The 22983-nt window shown below is 34.7% G+C and overlaps 1 protein-coding gene across 12 annotated transcripts in view; it reads right to left on the reverse strand.

Annotated features, from left to right (window-relative positions):
• ELP4 (elongator acetyltransferase complex subunit 4) overlaps positions 1–22983 on the reverse strand; it is a 147448-nt gene that overhangs the window by 77600 nt on the left and 46865 nt on the right. For 11 of the 12 annotated variants that reach the window (XR_010613556.1, XR_010613555.1, XR_010613557.1 and 8 more), the window contains exons 7-9: positions 22494–22682; positions 8361–8469; positions 5516–5622 (exon numbers count right to left, since the gene is read on the reverse strand). Coding sequence is in view for 9 of the 12 variants with exons in the window: in XM_065683267.1 (XP_065539339.1) it covers positions 5516–5622; positions 8361–8469; positions 22494–22682 (405 nt within the window). In the remaining 3 variants the exon portion in view is untranslated. Of the gene's footprint in view, positions 1–1592; positions 1704–5515; positions 5623–8360; positions 8470–22493; positions 22683–22983 lie in introns of those variants that run through there. The other variant, XM_065683271.1, reaches the window with a different exon arrangement.

The raw sequence follows: 22983 nt of genomic DNA on the forward strand, positions 1-22983 counted from the left end.
CTCAAATGTGTTTGTTTATTTACAAAATTGCTCAACTTTATAAACATCAGTGAAATATAGTCAGCATTAGGGGGTGTCATTAATGAAAGCTGCTTCAAATTCTCTTGGAAGAAGCCTGTAAGAAGTGATGCTGTTAGAGGTACAAAAGGCACTTTCTAGTCTCATTGATACAGAGGTTGGTATGGCATGTATGTGTATTTTAAATATATGCTGATCCTGTATGTACTGATGATTGGGTTGATTCATTGCTCCAGAAGAAACAGCTCATGAATAACCCTGAACCATTATGTTTGTATCTGTTCTTGATGTGTTTAATGAGTAACTACAAAATGTTCCAGGAGCACCGTTCTGGCACTCACTGACACCACCACCTCCTGAGTCTCTTAGGACCAAACTGTGTGATGCTAATACCACACTGAAGCACTGCAGACATCAGTTCTGACTTGGTCTTACCACCTCTTTTGGTAAATAATGTACAGCAGTGGCTAATTGTACTTCTCCTTTAAAATTAAGTTTATCACAGTACAGCTGGTATAAAAAAACCCAAAAAGTAGAAATACAGAGAATTCAGATGGAAGCTACCTAAGACATTTCCCAGTTTTAATTGCCGAATTCACCATCTTACAAGAAAAGAGCTTTAAGTCTCCTTCCAGATACCAATGCTGGACACATAGCATACACATGAATGTCTGGAGTTGCAATTAAATCTTGCTTATTTTGGCAATCATTAATTTTCTCATATTCATTTATTGATAGATGAAGAAAGGACATTATTTTAATGCCTTTGAGTCATACATTTACTTTAATTCCATACAGACCTAATTCCTGAGTTTTGTGATTATGTTTCCTTCCAAAGACATAACCTTTTACTCTGGCAATTACCACTAGCAAAAATGCACTGCAGAGTGCTCCATAGTACCATATTGCATCTGCCTGCCACTGAGAAACCAACAACTTGCTCGCCGCAGGACTCCTCCCATTCTGACTTTCTTCTCCTATTAGGAAACACCTCTCAGAAAAGAATCTTCTAAGCTTTAACGTTAAGCTCTGGGAATTTACTTATTTTTGCTGTGTGACAATTCTCTATATAGCATATGACACTTGGTTTCAAATTGAGCTGTCTTTTAAAGATTTCTATTCTGGTTTGCACAGGTGCTATACAGCCATTAAAAAGAAAATCATATCATCTGGCTCGTACTCTTACATCTGGCTCTCTGATAAAAAAGTCACAACAAGCATTCATTTCACAAACAGTACTATAAAACTTGTAGGAAAAAGCTTATTTTCTACACTATTACCAACTGACCGTTACCTGAATACTTAGAAAATTAGCAGTAAAACAAAACTAGGGAATTAAACTCATAAACTTTCCTACTTGCAAACATTTATATGAATTTATCAGAAGTTTTAACTTTAAATACATAATTTCAGAGGTTTATTTCAGAGTTTAGAGGCCAGTAACAAAGGGAGTTAATCTAATATGAATCTTCTCCAGATGTCTTGTCAAACCAGGTAATGATGTCCTGCCAGCCAAACTCAGAGGGAACATGTGAAACAAATACAAAAGTAAGCAGGCCTTAAGCTGCCCAAGGGAAAGTCAGCAAGATGGCAATTTCAATCATTTGGAATAATACTAAAGCAGCCTTAGGCTCTTCTCAGAATGGAAACATGTCACTGTTACTGCAATATTTCAACAAATCAGACTGAAAAAGAAAGGTACACTTATGTAATCGCAGCCCTGGAACAGCACTTTAATCCACAGTAAGGTGGAAAATAATTAAGAGGAAATTCCCTTTTTGCAAGTAATTCTAAACATATGTAAATAACAAAGGCAAACAACATTTCCTTTGAAATTTTGAGGGGTGAAAAAAAACAAATCTAGGCACAGATTCCTTTAATTTTCACACAGGAGGCTTTAGAACAACAAAGACCAAGTTCTATCAAATAAAACCATGAACCTGACGTCCCTGTAAAATTTATCAAATGCTGAGGAAAGTTACATTCAGAGTTACAAACAAAGCAAAAAATACTTCAAGAACAATCCTGCTGAAAAGTTTCATTAAGATGAACGGGTTGTCATATCATTTAACTGAGAAATCAAAAAATATTTCAAATATTTGGGGAACTTATCTAATCAGTAAACTTTCAGTATGTGTCTAGTCATGTAGCCATCTTTTACTCAATCATCAGAAAATCAAAGGCAAATTGGCATGACTCAACCCAAACTTTAATACCGCATGATTGTGTCGTGTAAGCTTGTTTTGTGAGAGGGCTGCTGTGGTTTAAGCAGAGAGATTAACGACCGGACCTAAGTTGGCCTCCAAACCTTGCCCTGCTGATGCCTCAAGCCCTTTGAAGTCTGACCATCATACCTGGCAAAACAACAGTGGGAACTAGGCTGGTGTCAGATCTAATCAAGTTTCCTGCCTCAGCATAGCTAACTATGGGGTACGCTAATTGGCCCAATTGCGGATTATACCTTTTGCTACAGATTCAAGACAATAATTTAGTCAAATGATGGCTTTTATCTCCTTCTAATTAAGATTCCGAAGTGGGAAGAAATAGGATTAGACAGGCTGACTTCAAAATTGTATCCTTTAAAGCGGTATGCACATAACACAGATCTCTGATAATATTCCATATAATAATATATCATTACTAACTAATGTGTGAAGATTTGGGAAAGCTCGATAGAGCTACTGCACCTTTTATAATAAACATGTAAGTTTTCCTTGAAAGGGTCTACCACATTATTTACAAATGAAAAATGAACACTCATATATACTAATAAAAAATCTTCAACTAAAAAAAGTCCCATCAGAATACATTTTGGTCAATCTCCTTTTGATGACAAAGATACAGGAAAACCTGCAACAGTTCAATGATTCTGCAGACTATGAAGAGGAGGAGTCCCTCCCACAAAACTGCAATCTAATAAAATGGATTTGACATTTAAGGTTGTTTTACAGATGAGGGCCAAACCATAAAATGATTTAACTGGTAAGCAATCCAAAGCTGAGAAAATCCATGTCCCATGCCCTTACTTTAAACTGTCAAAAAAGAATGTTGTGGTGATGAAAAGCTTTTTTAGAGAAATTTTGCCATAAATCACAGGTTGCACATTTCTAACTTTTCTTACATAATTTAATTTTAAAATGGCATTTCAAGTAGAGGTCAGTATTTTCACCCTAAAGTGTGTATATAACTAAGCAGAAGCTTTTAAAAAACTGTAACATACTCAAAATACATTTTTACTTCACATTTAACCTACATACTAAAGAAATCATCAACTTAGTTGTACTTTGTACAAAGTATACTGTTGCTCGTACACAGCATAGTGTTGTGCTGCTTTGTTTTTACTACCAGAACCAAACCTGACTGCTGACACAACACACTCTTAACTGCAGAAACCCATCTTATTCACATCCCTTCTTAACTCAGTTTTCCCTTGCTCCCATTTTCTTATGGACCTCACTGTACTACTCAGCCTAGCTGCCTCCCCAATAGTATGAGGAAGAAAAACATATATATTATAGATTACTGAAATGTGTACAGGAAGATCACAGTAGGACACTGACCCTGCATGTTCAAAACCGCCTAGTTTGTGTCAGTTCAGCAGCTTATAGAAAGCACATCTCTAACAAAACCTGAAGTTATTCTAAAGGGAATGCAGCTAAGCAAGGAAGGGAGAAATTATACAGGCAGGTTATCCGTGCAAGTCTAGGGCAACAGATTTTTTCAAGAGTTCCACTACACCCGTTTCCAACACTTCTGCCCCATCGCTAATCCCATTCTTTTTACAGAGACTCCTGCTAAAGGTTTTGTCACTTTTGTTTGGTTTTGGTTTTTTTTTTTTTTTCTTCCAAGTTACATTACAAATTGGAATCCGAAATACAGCAGACCGAAAAAAATATATTCTGAGTCAGGACTCAGTGAGGAAAAAAACCCCAAATATTCTAATTCATAGCCATAATAAATGAAAGTTTACTATGCTGTGAAATGAGGGTGCACGCTTCTCTGGACTTCTGAAAATATTAAGAACATCTGTATTTCAAAACCAAACAGATGCTATTAAGGTATTTGTTTCTAATGTACTGCTCAAAAGCAGTAGTTAAAATGGGTTAACTGGTTTCACTAACCACATTCCCTGGAAAGGGAGAAACATTATGAAGGAATGTCTTTGGGAAAAAGTCCTCCTCCATGTACTTGCCTTTAAGTGGCTTCTGAAAAGGATACCTCTAGTTGTGAAACTTCTAGCACTCATGCAGAGATGACCTGCATGAAGAACTGGCCACCTGATTAACTATTAACTACTCTCAATAGGATTAGATAATTAAAGACATTGATGACCATTAATTAGGAGGAGGGCACCTTAATTTGTCACTTGATAGGGCCCTTTCAATGATTTATAGGTTAGGGCTACTTGCAATTGTGAAGGGGAGGGGGCAGTGAAGAGAGAGAACCCTTAAGTTACCTTACCAAGTGGCCAGCTAAAAAGGGCAGAGGGTCAAATAAGGGCCAAAGTGGTCACTTAAGGGTGAAGTCCCAAACACCAAAGCAGTGCCAAGCCACATTGACCATCATTTGGTGATGGAGTAAAAAATATGCTAATTTATTGGTGGCAATTCTCTCTTTTTATGGTTTCAAGCAGTTAAGACAAGTGGCCTGCTTAAGAGCTTTTCATCTGAAAAGAGATTATACAAAATGGTTTGTCAGGGATGCTTGGCTGTTTTATGTCTTTGTTAAAAAAAATTTGCCCAGACTGTACCAATGACTATCACAGCGCCCTGAAAGCCATCTTCCATCTCTAAGCATTACTTGGTTAATAAATACATCAGCTCTAATTGCTTAATAGTGCTATGTTCATTTGCTCTTTAGCAAGATTAAAATGAAATACATCTTTTGTATTACTGCCTTCAATCAGGACTGTCTGCATAAAGGTCACAGAAAAAAGTTTAAATTTAGTAGGAAATTTACTTAGGGACATTAGTGTAAATGATACTGTGTTTAAAATGACATAAAAGAGCGAAAGGTGATTTCAGTAATGCAAAGAAAATGGCTTCTGAATACTGATAAGGACACTTATCCCTCATACCACACACAATTTTAGGCAGCATTATACATTAAAATCCCTCTACTGGGGTAATAACATGTAGCTACTTTCCCACCCACTAACAAAAGTAAGAGCAAGTCATTAACATTTAATTAAATATGCTCCTGACATCCTTAGAAACATGTCACACTTTGTTATTGAAGGTTGTGGCCTACTTTCTATGTACATTTTAAAGCCAAATAAACTATTTATAACGGACCGATTTAGTGCCGCAAATGAGACATTTTTAATTAGAAGTCATATTACAGGATTTTATAAAGCTGCTCTGAACAGCAAAACCAGAGTGAAATGAATTTACAACATTTGATGCATATTTCATGTATTTCACAAAATGAAACATAAGAGATGGGATTAGCTCCACCTTTTGGGTTCTAAATAGTGAAACAAAACTGTTTCTCTTACCTCAATGGTGAACAGCTTCCTTTTTAATCTAAAAGCAAGATCCTTCGTGTCTGACACATCACAGATCAAGCTATTAAGCCGAGGAATCTGATGTACATGAACCAAACCTGGTGGAAAGAAAGAGTAAAGGAGGAAAAGGAATTAAGAAAATGCTGTCATCTAGATGCATAAATTAGTCCTACAGCAGAATTCTGTATATTTACACACTCATCCTCTCCTTTTTAAACTGGAGCTTACTACCAGGAGCAATGAAGCAAACGGTGTGATTATACTCAAGTAATCAAGCAGAATAAGATAAACAGAAATCCTTTTGCGAGGAAAACTAATTGCACTTTGGTACAGAAGTACAGATGTAAAGAGCGATCTTAGTACTTGTCAAAACTACAGCCGGTTTGTGTGTGATTTTCTCGTGTATTTACAGTAAGCAAATATGGCTATCACCTTGCATGCTGCCCACGGCACCACTGAGTGATCTTTATTTTATTAAATGCACCAGTAAGCAGCCAGCAAAACAAGGCTTATGGGTTAGTGATAACCACTGAAGCTCTAATGAGAAGTACTTTGTTTTGCACCCTGAAAACAACTTGAAAACAAGTTGCTGGAAAATACTGATTTAGACCCTGCTTTTTGAGAAATTTTAACCCCTATGCCATGCTTGGAGAAATACATTTTCTTTGTGCAGGAGGCTTACAGAGCTGTTCAGACGATTTTAACAGTACTAGGTGCACTGCAAGCTCTGCATTCTGTCAGCTAAGCTCAGGCTGATTTTTTCTGACAAGGACGCTGGATGGTTTTTGTGCAGCCTCATATAGTTTCCGAACAACCTAAGGGCGATTTCCTACATCTGAAACCCAGGAAAATTCTACAGGGCTTCTCAGTTACTGGCCTGTATTTGCTATTCATAAAGTCACCGGCTAAATGGAAATACTGAACATTTATAAAAGACGACTTACTTGAAAACGGCAGCTGTGAGAAAAACCCCAAGCACTAAAACCCTAATTTAAAGTAAGGCAAGTATTTTTGGGGGGTTTCATTTATTTTCTTTTTAAGGAAGAATAAGGGTAGAAAGTTTCCTAAAATAGAAATAATTTTAAAAGCATCATTTTTAAGGGTACCAATTACAAATATTCTTAATAGTATTAGAAAAATATTTTTATACTTTGAAACCTTCTATCCCTGTCTCCAGTCTGGTGACACAGGAGAATTATTTATTTGGCTCATGAGCTTAAAATAGAATTATTATGTATAGAAATACCAGGTATAACACAAGGTTGCTTATATACAGTATTCTAAAAATTTCACTTAAAAATCACCTATATAATTCTTCTGTTCTTATATGGACTTTCCAATCATTTAGATTCGCAGACAGCTTAATAAAATTATTTGTGTAGGATTCATTAAATAATGCAATAATTTAAGTAAGCTTCTACTGAATGTCAAAATCTTTCACCATCTGCAGTAATTAAATAATCTTAAAATATATTCTTAAGCAAAAGGAATCCATGAAGTTAAAACTGTCAAGAATACCTTTTTTAGAATGGTAAATGACGGTTGCCTAAACCTCAAAAGCTATGTATATTGGCATATCATTTTTATTAAGTAGTACCAGAAATGATTTAGCATACAGTTTTACAGGAACCCAGGAAATAACAGCTAAAACACACATTGTCTTAAAGAATTGTTTCCTTTCCTTGAGAAAGGGAGTATCAAATTGACAGAATTATGTTAGCATAAACAAATGCCACAGAACCATTATACAGCTGGAAAAATAATGAGGAAAATTATTCTAGCTTTTGTTCACATTTCTTTCTTTTCTTGTTCACCTTTTTCAGATAATGAGATGTGCACTATTTTCAGAGTAAAAAAAGATTTTTCTCTGATTTATTAATTACAGCCTGCATACACACAGTGGTGTCTCAACACCACCTTTGCTTCTTTTTCTGCGTATGCTGCTATGGAAAACACTGCCACATTCTCACATGTTTACAGCAGGTTTTGGATAAGCAGTTTACTTTCAACTAAAGGTTTCTAAGGAACTCCAGTATAATAATAATAATAATAATAATAATAATAATAATAATAATAATAATAGCTGTAATTTATGTACCCTCGGAGCACCACTCTGGATTAGCTAAAATTGTTTCTCATTCACTGCTTTGGCTATGCATAACTTCTAATCTAGTCTTTTAAAATTTAAATAGTTCTGCTGAAGCAGCTAACATAGTCTTTGGGAAACAATAAACAGGATTAAACACCATTACACATTTTGAAGATAAATCACTTGAAAGTATACATGATTTTGTACCAAAATCAGTTTTGTATTTTCCATGCCACACATATCCATATTCATTTTCTTAAATGTGTAAGTGCCATAACGTAAAGCTGAAAACCAGAACATTATTTTTAGATCAAGTTTATACAGCACACCATTTAGCAATTTATTCACCTTAATATATGTTTTCCTGTGTTCTCTATTTAAAACTTGGCAGATCAAAAGTATTGATTTCATGACAGGTTCAGCTCACTGGTCAGATGATTGCCAAGGCTCCTCTGCATGTGAATTCCCCAAAGCCTGCCTGTTGAGATGTACATCTGATTGAGCCATGCTTCCGTAATATGGCTTGACAACATGCAAGGAGTTGCCATGTTTCCTTTGCAGCCTTAATGCACTTTACTGAAAATTTTCCTAACTCAAGCCTGGTTAGCAAGGAGAAACATTTAAAAGGTTTATTCTAAAATGAAATCAAATGCTACTTTATAGCAGATACCTAATTGGAGGGTAAGCCACTAAGTGCCCTAGAAACACTCAGGGCAGACTTTTTGCATTGCTAAAGATGGAACTTACCATGGTAGTCCTTGTATAATGGATTGGTTTCTCTCTCTGAGCCAATAAATGATTCAAGACCAACTACCGTATCTGACAAGTTTGTTACACGTTCCATAATTGCTTTATTCTGTAAGACATGGAAACAAAATACACATCCTATGTGATGAAAAAGGTAATTAATGTTCATAGAGTAAGTCTTAGTCTTCTCAATGGCAAACTGTGGGGAAAAAATAGGTCATCAATACTTAGAAATTACATCAGAGGGCTTTTTAATTTTTTTTAAAAAAAAGGACTTGAAATTTTGGTCTAAAGAAAACATATATTTGACAAGGAGAAACTATAAAAGGGCTAACTCAGCAAAAAATTTATATTTTCCTAAATCTTCAGAACATCAGTATTTGCTCACATCAGAGATATTTGCAAGCTATGTCGCAGTTAAGCCCCTCTCATTGACTTCTACTAGAAGCCAAGATGCCCAGCTTTTGTTTGTGCTCTGAAAACTTTGGTTTTGGATACACTTAAGGATATCTCTTAAGATTTTGAGCAAGTACAACCCACATGATTGATTATTCATTTTGGTCATCAGTCAAAACCATGGAAACCCAAAGCATTTCCTCCAGTATTTTTCTTTCTAAAAGTTTCTCTCTACACAACATATGAATCTAAGGCTTCAAGCTGCATTAGAATTTCTCAATATATTTGTGGTAGGTGATGCCTTATGCCTTGTGCAACAATGTAGTGCCATGTGTCTTAAATAAGCTGTTTTCTGTGCAGTTTTCCTTACTTCATTTTATGGAGCAGAAAGCAACATTCAAAGGTGACAACAGAGATCTTCAGAGGTAACTCCAGATTAAATGTTCTTAAATGATTTGATAATGTCAGTATTTAATGAGGAAAAAATAAAAAAAAGAAAAAGAGACAAATCTGTGCTAAAAAGCAAAACAATTTTTTAAAAATAAGTTGTTACCTTGCAGCTGCTGGACAGCTGGCATACTTTTGTTCTTGATGGCTGTAGGCGATATACCCATCATACTTTCATGGGTATCAAGATCAAACACCTCAAAATATGAAGAAAGTATGAAGAAGCTCCAAGTTACAGTTTTGCACTTTTTATGAATTTTAAAGCATTTTGTACATTCTGCACTTCTTTCATAAGCTATACAAGCAATGCTTCTTATGAAATGCCAATTTAAATACTGTTAAAGTATTTGATAATAACAATTTGTAAAGTAATTAGGAGCAGAGAGAAGGGAAACATCTCTTACAGGTTCGTTTATTAAAATAGCGATTAGTACAACAATTGCTTTCAGGAACCCATGTTTCAGTGACAGTCTATTTCCTGGTCACAGAGAGGCCTACAAAGCAGACATGAAAGCTGAACATTACCTACTCTCATCAAAGAATAATCTGAATTCTGTTTGTTGACCACTACATAAAGTAACTTGTGGCCTGCCTGCACAGACCAATCTGCTCAGGTTACAAGGCCTAAATCCACAGATCCCATGGCATCTTTACACCCCCTCCCTTCCCCACCTTATGGGCCAGATGGCATTAAATCCTGGGGACTGGTCTCTTTTCAAAGCCAGTACTTGTGCACAGGCCAAAATGATCTATCCCCATGGAATCAGGGAACTTCAGTTTTACCTACAAAGTCTAATGATGGATAATGATAAAACAGTGTTACACTACAGAATTTCCTTTATGAGGTATAACGAGTGATTGGAGTTAAAAGAACACTGCCTACCCATCAATCCCTAAGATTTGCTATAATATCCACCCCTGAAATATTAAAGCTGACCTGCAAATTATTTCCTCTTCTAGGAAGAAAGAGACAGTATGCTACATATTAATGGTAACTTCTGGTTACATTATTCTACAGGGGCAATCACATAAAGATGGCATAAATATAAATCTGAAGTAGCCAGCAATCTCTAGATTTCCACAGACCAGAAATGACCATATCTTTCAGTTCTTCAGCAGGCTGCTGGATGCTATTTGTATTATTAGCAAGCAAAACAAAACTGGTACATAAATAAACAAAATTATGATTTCTGGAAGCTAACCTAATTCTCAGTATGGAAAAAATATTCTACCATTTAAAGAAAAATTTGCTGTCCATTAATGGTTTTGCTTGCTGGTTTGGATAAAAATGGGTTACAAAAACTGGACAGAAAGATGGTCAGCCATCAGCAAGGTATCCTCACCATTAACAGTCCTGCAAACCACAAGAACAGCATCTTTCCTATTTGGTCTTAATTCTGGAAAGATTAAAGTGAGGGACAGCAGTTCAGTAGTTGCCTAATGATACGTATGTCAATGTTGGCTTCAGTTTTTCTTAATAGGTTTGCTCTCTTAAATTGTAGTCTGCCTGCTGATTATGGTTTTGTTTTTAAAGTGTGTCAAAATATTCCCCTGGCTCAATGCAGTGCATCTTGGGAAATATTTCGCACAGTGAATCGCCACACCAAACAGACATTTGCTTATGTGGCATTGTTGCCATAGATTTGTATCTATCATGTATTTTCTAGTTTGCAGCGTTCAGCACATTAATGTTCAATCAAAGCTGACGTCAGCACACAGATACTTGTGATGTATGGCATCCTGACATAAACACACAAATCATATTGCCCCATCTGGGCTTGAAAATTTAACAGAGCTCCAGATCTTCCTCCAGCCCCATACAAATCTACCTCCTGCTTCTGGCATAAACTTGGCAGCTCTGGAGGTGAGCCAGGACATGGTTAGGAGGGAAGCCAGGAATGGGGAGATTCAGGGAAAGAGTTTGTTGGCAGCTAGAAGAGGCATTGTTTTAAATCGCATGCAAAAATAAAAAAAAAACCCAAACCCCAACCCAGTCCTGAAAAGTTTTCAGTCTTGCTAGATGTACTGCAGGTCTTCTTAATTAGTTCAGCCAAAATGTAATTATTCTAACAACATGGTAGCAAGCCTGTTGTGCAGGCTGGGCTGGGCATCCATTCTGTATCTTTGTGCTTGCTGTTTTAGAGAGACATTATCTTTTAAGGGCAACCTTGCAATACACTTAACCAAAGTGTAGTATCAAAACAATAGGAAACTAGACATATTTGTTTAACCAGCTTTTTGGGAAGGGCAATTATAGAAAAAGATTGCTTTGTCCTACTAATTTATCTGCAGAATCTATATAGCTTCAAGTAATTATTTGTGTGCATTTGTAAATACTTATTTACAAATAAACATATTATCTCCTGTGTCTGACTATAAAGCATGGTAGTCTACCAACAAAAATACATGTACAGCCTCTGTACTCAGACTTACAGACTGAAATTAATACTGTGTGTTTCTACTGGATTGAATTCTTACTGTACTGCAATTTTACTATTACTACTAATAATCAAATCAATCTTGGTTCATCTGTATTCTGTATTAGGAAAAAAACCCTCTCTTTTAGACTCTGCTCTAATTTCTAGTTCTCCTCTGATTTCCTGTCAGATTTTTTAAAACACCCAGAGATATGTCCTCCCATTTTTATTCCAACAGTTTCTAAAGAAATTAAAAAGCTCAAAAAATTTAAGTAATAATAGTAATATTTATTTTTTAGGGATCCCACTGGATTAAGTATAAAAAAGTAAAAAAATGGAAAATGTTCTTAGAATGGCCTCAACTTTTGTACATAGTAACCATCTCAAAATTTAATAGGAAAACAAGAGACTCATGTTAAAGCTCTGCAATGAGATCCAACTAGCACCTGTATAAATACATTAAGCTCTTGAATCACATGGGCTTCATGTGTTTGCATCTGTATTCAGATCAATACACCAACATAATTTTAACACTAATACATATATTGGATTGAAAATAAGGTATTTTAAGACTATATTTCTTCAAAGAGACATTAGGCCCATCTTTTGGCAGAGGCTTTTGACTTCTGTACCTTTACATTCCAGTAATCTAATTCCACCACTGATTTTATTTATAACATTTAATTAAAGAGCTAATATATCAAATCCTAAAATGGATTTCATTACCTACTTATAAACAACTGCTAGCACTGGGACAAAACCCAATGAGTTGCATACATTTCCCATACGACAGCAGAAAATTTAAAGATGAATTCAGATATTCCCCCCAAGTTTAGGTAAATTGTAATTGCAGGCAATAGTTTGTGCTGTTAACAGCAGGTGAGTGCAGTAATCCTGACACTTCATTTGAAAGAAGGTCTCAAACAGCAAGCAAACAAGCATATACAAAATAAAAGGAACCTTATAAACTTAAAGCATATTTTGGTGTGTGAATTTTCACAAAAAAGATCAATAATAGGTTGTGCCACATTGGACTATAACGAGGCACTAACTGGATGTCAGTGGATTCTTGATATTTTCTGAGAGATTATCACACAATTGTGTGGTAATGACTTCAGAATATGCAAATATTTACCACTTGCCATTACTACTTAACCTCCAAAGAATTATAAATTGAAAGGCTATGTAAATAATTACTGCTTAGAAAATTCAAGAATTACCCATACATTTTGGGAAAAGAATTTAGATATTAGGCTCTTGTTATATAGAGAGATACAGTTTGTGCACTTTTTCATCATCCACAAATCCTCAAAAGATTAATAACTGCTCTGCCAAACTGTGTTTTAGCAGTAATTAACAAAGACTGTAAAGTATAAAATTCTATACTTACTCTAAGTTGATTAGCACTGTTCTCAGTGTTGGCACACACCAAACCTACTCACTGAACTTTGAATTTTGGCTCCAAAATGAATATACACTCAGGCCATTGGAACATAAGATGACAAACAATACATGAACACATTTTGGTATGCAGAAATCTCTACCAGTGTCACAACAAAACTGAATACAAGCATGATGTCTTTGCTGGAAGACAGATATCCTAGAAATATATTTCAAGATTTACTACAAATAATGTCTTCAAGTGACGAGAAATTCACATTTAGGGATTCAGACTGACCAGGCATCTTCTTTTACCTTTGAAGAACCTTACTGACTAAAACAGAACTTAAGTATCTGTTCATATGGCTGAAACCACAGAAGCTTGATTTTGGTTCATTTGTTCAGACACACAGTGTATTGCACTAGCTAATTTCAAGCAATGAATAGCATTTTTGAATAATTTCATACAGGTTACAGAAGCAAAGAAAGGACAAGTACTGAAGACATGAGCAGGTAATTAGATACAACGTGCTTGTAAAAATGGGAAGGGAGTAACAAAGCATCTGCTGGTCAATATGTTACATGAGGTATTAATTCCAGATTTTGGTTGTTCTCTTGAAGTTGCTTTTAATAATGTGTGTCCTGATAGTCTTCGTATATTCAGGAGTCTTTCAATTGTGAAACTAGTTAGAACTATTATTTTTGTTTCCTAAAAACTCAGAACATTTGAGGCATGGTTCCCTTATCTTACACCTAAACCACTATCACTGGTATAGGAACCCTGCATTGCTATTATCAAATATATCAGATGATGGTGGATGACACAGAATCCATAGAAAAATTCAGGATGAGTTTTCAGGAAGAATAATCAGCTTGGAAATAAAACCTAAGTATTACATACGCAAAATTTTTTAGATCTTCACTGAAAATGGATGGCCTTGACTTGTCTACTACTTGAGCTATAAAAGTATCTAATGCCAGAAAACCTTGGCACCCTATGAAAGTATGTCTGTTTTGCCATGGGAGGAAAGACCTAAAAAGACCAACAGTGAAATAAGTGATGACTCAACAGGTAAAACAAGGAAGTCAATAACAGTTGCTGCTGAGGCCTACAAAACCAAAACTGAGAACAAAGACTATGTAGTTTAAAACAAACTTTTCATCTGTTGATCTCCAAGTGCTTAAAAAGAAAGGCAAGTCCTGCATTCCTCATTTCCAAGTGATGCAACAAGCACAACGATGTCATGTTGAGTTGTCCAGTGTCACGAGCCAGTCAACAGTAAGCTGGGAATTGAACTTAGCCTTTCACTGAGTATTTTCCCTCTATTTGAGACCTGGTTTAGGAGGCTGCATCTATAGCTTTGGAGTATGATGAAAATACTTGGTGGTATCACAAAGATAATGTGGGAGTCAAAACTCAGAAAGCTGGGTGCTCAAAATCCCATTAATATCTGGCTGAAAGAGGTGACAGATGTACAAGGTGTTAAAGACTGACATGTTTTGAGCTGAATCCCTGTGCAGTGCTTTTCTGACTCTTTCCATAGCAGTCGGTAGCTGAAAGCACAGGCTACATGTGAGTATGAACAGTTCTGGGGTGCAGGTGTGTGAGTCCTGCTGCAGTGGGTAGATAAAATAAACCTCATCGAGCCCTTCTCAAGTGAAGGGTGAAGAGCTGTGAAGAAATGAGCACAAAATCTGAGCTGAGGTGAGCCCAGCATCTTCCCTAAATACTATCTGGTCCTTATTAATTATCCCATTGTTATAAAGCATATATATATGGGAAACTCTATGGTATTATTTGTCTTTAATAATTGCAAAAATGAAATGACCATTTGAGCAGATTTGTTTAGAAAATTAAACATATCGAGTGCTACGAGTTGGTCATAGTGTAGTAGAGATACAAAAGTGGACTGAAAGAATAAGAGTCATATTACAAATAAACCATAACAAAACTGCTCAAATTAATGTATTTGAGACAAACTAGCTTAATTGAAATCCTGTGACTCCCTTAGGAATTATTAATTTTATATATAAAGTTTAGGAGTTCCTTTTGTTGCGATTTTGCCTGAAAAAAATGTCACTGCACTTTGCTTACCAATTCAGAAAGGCCAACTATTGCTGCAACTTTAATTCTTTAAACAGTGAATCACATTTTACTCACAGGTGACCAAAAAGATCCTCCACCATTATTTCAATTATTAGTACACAAACATCAAATGGAACAGCTAACTGATTCTGAAAGATGCCGAAATATAAAATAATTTTAAAACTGAATCCCTTATTCAGCATAGAATTATAGGCTGTCATCAGGAGCAGGCTGGCAAAGCTAGGTCCAGATGGGAAATTGGCTGGACAATAAGAGGAGGTAGGGTGGAAATGATGGGTAGGCTGGAAACGGTGGGAACTTAAGGAAAGACTTGACTGCTCCCTCTGCTGGCAAGGTTCTCACCTGCTTTAATTTTTAACTAATGAGTAGGCATTTCTTTAATTATTTAGGATTTAGCCAATAAATAATGCAGAATGTTCCTTCCTCAGTCTGTTGCTGTGTGTTTGCACATTTTTGAACTTATGGTGCCCTATTTCACTAGAATAATTTGCCATATAATTAAGACTCGGATATCTAATGGCAGAGTTACAGGCTTTGTATTTTAATTGTTCTGAAAATGAAAGGCAAGATTAAGTGATTTAACCTTCAAAATATTTTACAACGTACACACATTTTTATTTAATTTACATATTTCATAACACTACAATAAATTGCTCATCATATCATACTGTAACAAGAACCATCTATGAAGCAGTTAGATACTATAAAATGAAACGTTCCGCAACACAAGCATACTAAATTAGTCACTCCAAAAAAGTGCTGTTCTTCCTTGCCAGAGAATTCACTGATAATGCTTGTATTAAAACTTAATTAGAAGATGAAGATAAGTCATTCATTACTTGATTTGTGATATAAATTAATAGCTGCAGTAAGAACATTTAGAAAAAATCTGTTCTATGATTTTGGCCTACAACCAGAAGCTCCCAGAACAGGAGGGATCAGCTTTTTTTGCCCACTGCTCTCATCTGAATCCTGGCTGAAAAGCTACTCCAGCTCCCAGCTTTCCAGAAGGCTCCATCCCAGGAATCCTCGCCTGCCATTTGGTTTGCTGATTTTAATCTCCCAGGACTTTCTTACAGTGGCTCCACTATGCTGAACTGGCACTTACTCCTAGAAGTGAGTTATTATTAAACTTGTAGGTCAATTGTGGCACTAACAAGTCTTTGGAAGCTTTCAGCCACAGTGTAGAATTTGCTGGTCTAATTAAATATTAATTCTAAGTGTTACATTCTGTGGCTAAGAGCTTTTATTTTCCATCATCAGTCTGGAAGAGAAAGAGGTTACAAGGCTAATTTATTTATTTATTTATTATTCTCCCTAGCATTAAAACTTAACTATACAGGCATGAAAACATCATTAAAGATGCAGTATTCCATTTTATAATGATTATACTGTAATTAATAGAGCAGGTCTAAACAAAAAGATGTAAAATTAGATTCTGAAATTTCAAGGCTTTTAAACAACACCAAAAGTTCACATACAAATGTTTCTAAGCAAATACTGCACAGAAATTCAATATTCAGTTATTTGAAAATCACTTCAGATGGGAAATACGTATGCAATAATTTAAATAAGAGTTTTACACAAAAATTATAGCTCTTTGTTCTGAAGTACAATAGACAACAGATATTTAATGCTAGATTCACAGTGCTTTTTTTACAAGAACTTAGACCTCTACTTATGCGAACAAAAAAATTTGTTATTTCTTCAGAGAAACAGTACTACCTTCCATTTTCTAACAGAATTACTTGTTTAAAGCAGGTACCTACTTTGGTCCTGCATTATTTAAAATCACTCTTCTAATCTTTACTTATCAGTGTCCAAATGGGCTCAGTACATGAGCCTCTTCCCTTCTGCTGCCATAACAGTTGTGTCCATGTCTGGACACTGGGCATTATATTAACTACTTAGTCCAGTAGCCAAAAGATTCCATATGCTTGAACAGATGACTATCTCCATACTGTGATGGGATATTTAACTGTTTAGGTCTAATATTGCAGTTGAAAGATTTAGTTCTAAATCTTACCTAATTTTTTAAAGTTTTCATAGGTGTATTTTCAGATTATATACGTAAAATGCAAAACAAAATTGTAATGCTGCATATACTCATTAGATCTTAAAGTTTAATGTATTCATTTTAGAAAAGTTTTTTTTTCTATTAAGAGACAATGTGTTGAAGAGATGGTGATAAGGAAGTGTATACAGTATCCTTCTAAACATAACATTTATTAAAATGAGAAGGCTGTTTTTGGCATGCAATTTTAACATACAATGTGACAGTCCATCATAATATGACTAAGTTTGTCAAAAGACAACTAAAATGTGAGTATAAACACATGCTTCGGGTGTATACTGTATTTAGTTTTGAAATGGGTACTTCTTACCGAATCACAAGTGGCAGAGCCAGAATACAGCCTATTGGCAACCATAAACTCATTTTATGAAGCAACAAAATATTTCTATTTCTCTTGCAAATTTATTAGCAAATACTATCAAGGACAATAGAAATTGAAAAAAAAATACTTACTGTTCTCCAATTTAAAATTTAAATTGTATACTTCTCTGAGCTTCCTACTTAATTATAATTTAAAAGATGCTTTTGTGAATGTCTAGAATATACAAACCAGAATATTCAGATATGAAAAACTATGTGGATAGCCAAGAACACCTGTCACAAAATTCATGACTCTCAGTATTTCTCTGCATAGTTGTTAAACTATATTTCTCACATAACAAAAAACCAATGTGCAACATTAAAAAGCAAGTTAAACAATACCAATATCCCATTTCATCAGTTTTTTTTTCTACTTTGCAGAAAATTCTGAAAGCTTGCTTAACTATGATATAACAACTACATATTTGATTTCAATATATATTTGTGTCAGTGGCTACCTTATCAAATACATTTGAATACACAAATACATTTGAAGGGTGTTCAGCATTTTACACTTTTGAACTTTCAGACGTTAGTTCTAAGGCAAGCAATCATTCTTCGTTCTTGTCTTAGAAGTAAAGATTTCAAACTGTGAGAAATTTATAAGCTTTAGAAGTTCATATCTTATAATCCTATATTACCAATGGATTCTAAAGCACTCAATCGCTTGACTTCAGGTTTAGCTGCTAAATTACTCAGTGTAAACACAAAAGCCTATGGATGTGAAAAGGTTTGTTTCTGAATTTTTCTACACCACAACATACAGTAATATTCAGTGAATACAAGGCATCAAAACATTAATATTGTAGGAAATGAATTTTTTAACATACTGGATGAAATAATGAAAATACCTTGCTAAACAGAACTTTAGACTCTCAGGACCGGTTCTGTAACAGGACTTATTCATATTGACTTTTCGTTAGTCAACTAATTTCCCTTGGTACATGCTGACTAATATGGTTGTTAGTCCTTACCAGTAATAAATACAGCTTCAAGTTCAAAATAAAGGATGGCTTTAATAAAAGTGTTACACTTTCTCCCAGTGAAAAGAATAATCTACTCTAAAAAATATTAATTAAGTGATACAAAATTGGGAAGAACAGGAACAAAATTATGAAGTTATTTGTTAGTATTTTGGGAGGAAGATGTTTCTGGATTTCTTAATGATTTCCAGTAAAAAGAAAAAGAAGAAAATACATTAGGAAAAGACTTCAAATTCTAATTTAGGGCTTTTGCAAGTATAAAACAGTGACATTGAAGTCCTTTAAGTGACAGTCCCTTGCACAAAATGTTTTTTTTTTTTTTTAAATTAGGTACTAAAAAAGCACAGATTATCGACATACAGATAAAGAGTCCTTACTTGGTTTTAGAATATTCCTTATATTTGGAAAGTGTAACAACAAATTAAATCCCTCTTCAGTCTGTCTTCCTTGATAAATGCTAAATTTAAAAAATAGAAGTAATTTTCCCTTTTCAAATGCACCATCTGATTTCATAGGCACAATGCATTTTGAAGAAGCAGTAAAAAGACTTGAAAAATAACCTTCCATCAACTATTTTAATCATACTCATAAGTATCTCAATATTTATTATCTGACAGACAGTGTAAGATAAGAGTATGTTCAATCGGTAGAAAATATCAATCAAGGAAAACTTGTCACACATCATCTGAATAAAATTTATAATTGAGTAAGTTTTTAGTGCCATTTTCTTGGAATCCTCTTCGAGAATAATATATGCCTATTTTTGTGGTTGAGAAAAGAGAATTTTCTTTTTTGTTCATGCACTGCTTGCACTACAAGTTTCATCAATAAAACACAAAGAATCTGTATTCTTTAGTGGACTACAATTTCTTTAAATTATCCTGAAAAAAAAAACCTCTGTACACAAACAGATTTCTTTGTAAATTTGTATATTTTACCAAAATATAGCCTTACAGAAGACTGTGAAGACATTCAGTGTCCCATCAAACTGGGTGAATGAGCAACATCTTTGGATAAATGCAATTCAAAGTTACTAAATCAATGAAAATGAATAACTGGCATAACGAAAGAGCTACATTGGTGGACGTGTACCACAGAGGGGAAAAGCATCAAGAACAAAATCACTTTTTAATGTTCAGTGGTCATCAAAGAGACAAAGCAGACACTAAAATGTATAAAAAGTGAACAAACAATAACAGCATTATTGTATTACATTACTGCAACAAAGTAAAATGTAATTAAAAGAAAAGTGACTGCTTAAAAACAGATTTAGGAAGTAGCATGAGAAAAATTACAAAACAATCTGAATACAGAAAAGATAAAATAGGGACCCTCCTGAGCCGAGCCTCATGTTATCATCTCATCAGCCAAGAACAAAGATAGAATTTATGAAAAGGCAAAATTAAACTTTCTGAAAAAGAAAGAAACAAGGTAGATTTAATTTGTGAAACTCACTGTCACAGTACAAGACTGAAAATATTTGGGAAAATATGCAGAAGAAACCAATCTCGAGCTATATATACATACATTCCATATCTGTGTCTATCTATCTGTATCTGCATTATTCATATACTACATATAAAAAAATTAACTAGTCTGGTTTGGAAAGATACTGTCCCTGTTGAAAACCAGTACTACCAGTTGTGAGTTTTGTTTCTTTTTCACCGGAGTAACTAGCACTGAGAGCTGGCACAGACAAGACACGGTACGAGTGACTACTGAAAATCTAGTTTTTCAAGACAAAGGAGGTAAAACCCCCCTATTTTTCTGTACATCTTAGTCAGCCAACCCCTTGATTTAATTCTGATTTTGAACTTATATTTATTTGTATGGCAATTATTCATGTGAAGAATTTACTTGCAGACCACCTAGTTAATATAGCTGGGAAGTAAAAGATAACAGAAAATACAGAAATAGTAGTTTAGGGAATAAACATGGAATTTACTACATATTCAGAAAAATAGTGTGTATTTTTCTATGTTTTCAGGGCACTGACTTTAAGATTCTACAGAGTGTATGCTAGAACTTACTCTGATCAAATTATATACATATACAGAAATGCAGATGAAACCCCAAAACCCTCTCTCTTACTCTCTTGGAAAGAAATGATATTTTCATTACTTTTTTAATCCAGCAAGAAACCTCAGCAACAGAATGGAGAGTAGCTGGGTTGTGAGAATGTGAGCAGCTGCTGTTATTATAACTAAAGGTCTGTCTACGGCTTGAGCCTGAGAGACCACATGTTCGGCTGTCCTCTCATCTTGCCATCCTCACCAATTAACTATTAACATGGAGGGCTGTACACATGCTCTCAGGGGCTCTTTAACAGGCTTCTTGGAGAGTGGAACAACTACACAGCAGGGCTCTGGGAACTGAGTAATGTGTGGTATAAGGAACCCTCAGCAGCTTTGCTCCTCCTAATGACAGTTTTTTCCATAGTTTAGTGGATAAAGAAGGATACATGAAGTTTAATAATTTCAGAAAAATTAAATGCTCTCATTTGTTCTAGGCTGCTAAGCAAAGATTCTGGGAATAATGTTTCTTTGCTGTTTTTTACTCAGTATAGTCTAGCAGTTACTGTAAAGCAATTCTGTGAAAATTAAAAAATCGGTTATGTAAAAAATCAGACATATTATCAATCTTAACTCCATTCCAATCAATTTATAAGGAATTTAAATCACAAACCCAAAGGCAGCCTCCCAGCTGCTAAAATCTTTGTCCTTCAGTTTGTTTCTTAGAGATGCTTCAGCATTTCTCTAAAATATGATCATACAGTTTATCAACATAATTTATAAAAAAAAAGAGTACAATGAAACTGATTGTACATCCCAATTATGGACAGGTAAGTCCAACATGTAAAAAGAAAGGTGCCAGTTTTACATTCACAAATTCTATTAATTACACTAAATTTTACTGTCAATCTCTTTGAAGGCAAACTGCCATCTGATGTTTAAAAATAACTGAGTAAGGAGACAGAGGTCTGCACTGCAAGAGGAATATTCATACACTTTTGATTGCAATGGTAAAATTAGAAAATCAAGTTTCTATATTTTCTAAGGAGTAAGTGCATCAGGTATCTAGAAAAATAACATTTGCAGGTATTCAAACACCTTTACAAAACGCAATATACGTAAGTAAGTGGTATGTACTTTCCCGAGATAGGATTTAATCTAATGATAAATTCATCTACCATGAAAACACTTTGCATAATAAGAGGTTTTATCCAGCACTTTTTTTACTATAGTGAAATCAAATTAGTATGTAAAATTATAGGTTCTCTAGTCATTGTGAATAATAATTTTGCTTTTGTAAGTTACATTACCACTTGCAGATAAACCCCCCCCCCCCAAAACCAAAAAACCCTCAAACCTTATTGACATTTTTTGGTTTAGTAAATACATTTATTTCCAGAAGATATATTTAAGTGTCCATATACTCTCAGGATAGGTGCTATTAGCAGATCCTGATTTTGCAGTTGGGAAAATTACTGATAACATAACTCGTTTGCTCCTGGTGCCAGTAAATGGGGTTATTAGAATTAAAGTGGAAACCTGTATCTTTCAATTCCTGGCTTTAAAAACAAGATTGCACATCATCATAAGGAGCATGACAGATGAATACACTGGACTGAAAATGTCTTGTAGGCAAAAAAAAAAAAAAAAAATCTGGATTACCAGAATTCTCTTTAATTTTCTACAGTTTCTGAAATTTTGCTAGTTTTGAGAAAATTACTAAGACCCACGTAAGGCATAACTATCTAAGACGGTTTTATGCTTAGGTCTTTACAGATGTTGCAGCATGCTGTCCCACAAAAGTATATAAACACTACAGCAAAGTCACATTTTAACAGCTCTTTGAACAAAATGAGTTTCCAAAATGTCCAAAATGCATTTATTTTCTTACCATCAACTTCCCATTCTTGCTAGCTGATGTGTCAGCTATGAAATATAGCAAAGAGAGCATTCCTACCTCGATAAGGTGAGTGGGTATTGTAATGATACAGGCTGACAAAGATTTTCTGAGGAGGCCACGGAGAACATACAGGAATTTTGTAAGGCTATGAGTATCTTCAGGAGTATCACTGCAACAAATGTCATCTCCCCACAACAAAGAGCCCAGACTCTGAATTCCTATCCGCAAAATATTCTTTTGTTTTTTCTATTGGGAAAAAAAACAAAACAAAAGCCACTTGTGATTTTTTTTACACACTAAGAATAAAATTTCATGTAACGTATTTAAAAAATACAATGCATAGAATTCATATCCATAATAACAACACAGTTTATGTAATCATAGCTTAATCTCCTATGATCTTATAAAAATTACAAATGGAATGGCATTTTATTCACTGACTGGATATCATACTATGCCAGCTAAGCAAATACAAGTGTAAGATTCAGAAATACCAAACTACTAACCAGCATATTTTAAGCTGCTAAATGTCAGCATATTCTGACAC

The sequence above is a fragment of the Lathamus discolor genome, chromosome 6 (genome assembly GCF_037157495.1).
Source record: "Lathamus discolor isolate bLatDis1 chromosome 6, bLatDis1.hap1, whole genome shotgun sequence".
NCBI lineage: Eukaryota > Metazoa > Chordata > Aves > Psittaciformes > Psittacidae > Lathamus > Lathamus discolor.